Consider the following 3486-nt stretch of genomic DNA (forward strand, 5'->3'; position numbering starts at 1 on the left):
AGACAACCGATTTATGTGGCCGATACATAGCAAATTTCGTAGCTGTTAAGCTACTTCCCGACGAACCCGGCAACCCTCACCTTCTTCGCCTTCTTGCTTGCAAAGTACTAGAGAAAAGCAACCATGACACAATAGCAATATTTCCAAATGATTCTCTTTGACTACTATGGCCATCTGAAATTGAGAGTATTTGTTGTAATGTGCTTGTATTGCTCACAGATGGAGATTTCTATATGTTGAAAGCAGTTCACGTAACCCGTTAAGCTCACGGATGACACCGTATTGCAGAAAAATACGCGCACAGTTTCCAGCTATTAACGATGTAATTGTAAGTGGAATAAACTGTTTCTGAAAGCACCAGCTCGTATCCAGTTCTACTAAGATTGCCTACCTCCGGTTNTTTCCAATTGTATCTGTCCTAACTAGGTGGGGGACATGGATATACGCAGTTTCATTTTATCAGGATAATTTCAATCAAGTAAAAGAAGTGGTTACAAAACTTGAAGATCAGTATGCATGTGTCCGTGAAGCAAAAGTGGTGTTTGGAAGTGTTACTTTTTATCAAGGTGTGCATTTTATCCATGCACATTTTTCTACAGTTTCAGAAGCCATTAAGACCTTAGAATATTGTGGTGCACTCCTTCACGACTCACTTCAACTCGTTCAGAAAGCAACTTGTTCACTGAATTTCGCACTAGGCGAAATTGGAGACAAGATTAAATGCAAGTTGGAAATGGTGTTGAATTCGAACCCAGGACTAAAAGAGATTCAGTTAATTAGTCAATACTTGAGTGGAATTAGGGTATCTTTGCCAAATGAATGATCCGAACCTTGGGCGCCGTGTATAAATACCGTCCAATCACGTCAGTTGATGTAGAAAGATCATTCTCAGCCTACAAACTCATTTTGATGGACAATAGACGCAGTTTGTCTTCAGAAAACACTGAAAAGACTTCCAGTTGGCCATTGTGATGCTGCTTTCTTCAGTGAATGATACATGTAAATAGGCGAGTCTGAATAAAGTGACCTGTTTCTTAAGTGCATATTGTTTATTTTTCGTGAATATTTTAAGTGTTTTTAGCGCATACAGATCCGGGCTCTACTCGTGACATTGAGATGACCTTGGAACCACGCGAAAGCATCTTGCAGGTTGCGACGTGTCAACGCCGCTTCCCCCCCCTCCCAAATAGAGTTGCGTATTTTTATATAAGCTTTGGCTTTGCTCTTGACGCAACATTTCGTCAGCGTCGGCAGGTGTGGGTGGTGAAAATCAAAGAGCAGTTGAAGTGAGGTTAGGTGTAGTCGCGGAAAGAAGACCGAAAGCATGGACTCCGGAGACGGTGGTGCATTTCCACAGATTCCTGTGGCCCAATATCCATTGAATATGGGTAGAGAAGGAAAAGAAGGCACATCAAATGTCCTTGCAGTTCAGTTGGATGCACAGGGGAAGGTAAAGTATGCCGTTTTGGCACGTCAGGGACACTCAAAGGACAAGATAATATACTCAAAACTGACAGACTTGCTTCCAGCGGAAGTGGTGGCTGAAGATGATCCAAGCCTGGAGAGACCATCAGAAGACGATGTGCGAGAGACTACCGACAAAACTCGTCTTGCCTTGGAACGTCTCACACATACAAAGATAGCAGCTGCTATGCCAGTCAGTTGTGCACATTACATCCGTTACACACCGTTTTGGCAAGGGGCTGCCTACAATTCAGGTGCAAAACAGCGTGTCATTCGAATGGTAGAGGCCCAGAAAGATCCAATGGAACCACCAAAATTTAAAATCAACAAGAAGATACCTCGTGGACCTCCCTCACCGCCTGTTCCAGTACTGCATTCTCCAACAAGAAAGGTGAGTGTTAAAGAAAAGAATGAGTGGAAGATTCCACCATGCATTTCCAACTGGAAGAATGCTAAGGGGTATGCAATCCCTTTGGACAAACATCTCGCTGCAGATGGACGTGGCTTGCAGCAGGTTCACATTAATGAGAATGTTGCCAAAGTGGCAGAGGCCCTTTATATCGCTAATAGAAAGGTACGTGAAGCTGTGGAGATGCGAGCCCAGCTGCAGAAAAAGTTAGCACAGAAGCAGAGGGAGAAGAAGGAGGAACATCTGCGGCAACTTGCGCAGAAGGCCAGAGAGGAAGAGGCTGGCATCAGAACTCAAGCGGCTGCCACAGATAAAGATGAAGAGGCTAGAAAACGTGATCAGCTGCGTTATGAACGCCACAAAGGTCGTCAGCGTGATCGCAACACTGCAAGAGCTGCTTCATACAAGAGGTCAAAGCTGCAGCGTGAATGGGAACGAGACATCAGTGAACAGATTGCACTCGGTTTGCCAGCCAAGAACATATCAGGCGGGGAGGTTCAGTTTGACCAGCGTTTGTTCAACACTACACAGGGTATGGACTCTGGCTATGGGGATGACGAATTATACAATGTGTATGATAAACCGTGGCATGAGAGTGGCACCCTTGGTGCACATATCTACCGCCCTAGTCGAAACTTGGACAAGGATGTGTATAGAGATAATCTCGACAAGTTGATCAAAACAAATCGGTTTGTGCCTGATAAAGAGTTCAGCAGTACTGATCTTACTGCCACCAGAAGTGGACCTGTTCAGTTTGAGAAGGAAGAGGATCCGTTTGGCTTGGGAAAATTCTTAACACAGGCTAAATGTGCCAGCAAGCGTCACAAGGATGGCCGTGATCAACGAGAAGAAGAACGTCATAAGCGTAAAAGACAGGAATAGCTATAGGGCGTAGGAATACAAACAGTTTGTCACTATAACAAATGAATATATTGTATTTGTGGTGAAGTTGTTTTAATTTGATTCAGTGAATTGAAAATAAGAATTTATCTAGTGTTGCAATCAGAGACTTCCAAGAGATGGAGGCAATATATCCCTCTGAATTGTTGGTCTGCCTTCGGACTACACAGCGTTACAGCCCAGATGTACATCATAGACACTGTGGTGAGAACCTCAAATCCATAAATATGTTGCATATTATCATAGTACTGAAAGATAACAAAATGGCTGCGCGACAAAATCATGTGGCCTGCGCAGTAAATTTGGTCTGTAAATTGAGTTGAATTGAATCTGTTGTAAATTCCAAATGTCATATCATCTACTAATATAATAATTACCCATATATCATTAATTTATTGTAATAAGAACTGGTACATAAAGAAAATTAGGTCCATTTACTTCTCTCTCTCTCTCTCTCTGCTTTGGGCCTTGGCTGCTTTTTCAGTTTCTTAATCCTATACATAGTCGATAGGACCCCTTGTACGGGGATCAGCTCGTTGCAAGGCTGGTGCCTACACATAGAACAATACAAACAATAAACGAACACAGACATCCATACCTGGAGTGGGACTCGAACCCGCGACCCCAGTGTTCGAGCGGGTGAAGACGGTTCATGTCTTAGACTGTGCATCCACTGTAATCGGCTCATTTTCTACTCACTCAAACATAATCAT

General features: G+C 43.3%; 1 protein-coding gene across 1 annotated transcript; it reads left to right on the plus strand.

The window, feature by feature from the left end:
• The first annotated feature begins 1013 nt into the window (after positions 1-1013).
• LOC111868159 (puff-specific protein Bx42) lies at positions 1014-3210 on the plus strand. Its single transcript, XM_023858588.2, has one exon. It carries the CDS (start codon positions 1325-1327, stop codon positions 2753-2755), a length of 1431 nt encoding a protein of 476 aa, XP_023714356.1. The 5' UTR covers positions 1014-1324; the 3' UTR covers positions 2756-3210.
• The last annotated feature ends 276 nt before the right edge of the window (positions 3211-3486 follow it).

Source organism: Cryptotermes secundus, unplaced genomic scaffold (genome assembly GCF_002891405.2).
Source record: "Cryptotermes secundus unplaced genomic scaffold, Csec_1.0 scaffold4313, whole genome shotgun sequence".
Lineage (NCBI taxonomy): Eukaryota > Metazoa > Arthropoda > Insecta > Blattodea > Kalotermitidae > Cryptotermes > Cryptotermes secundus.

Coding starts and splice junctions, on each gene's coding strand:
- LOC111868159 (XM_023858588.2), top strand. CDS start 1,325: ATGGACTCCGGAGACGGTGGTGCATTTCCACAGATTCCTGTGGCCCAA.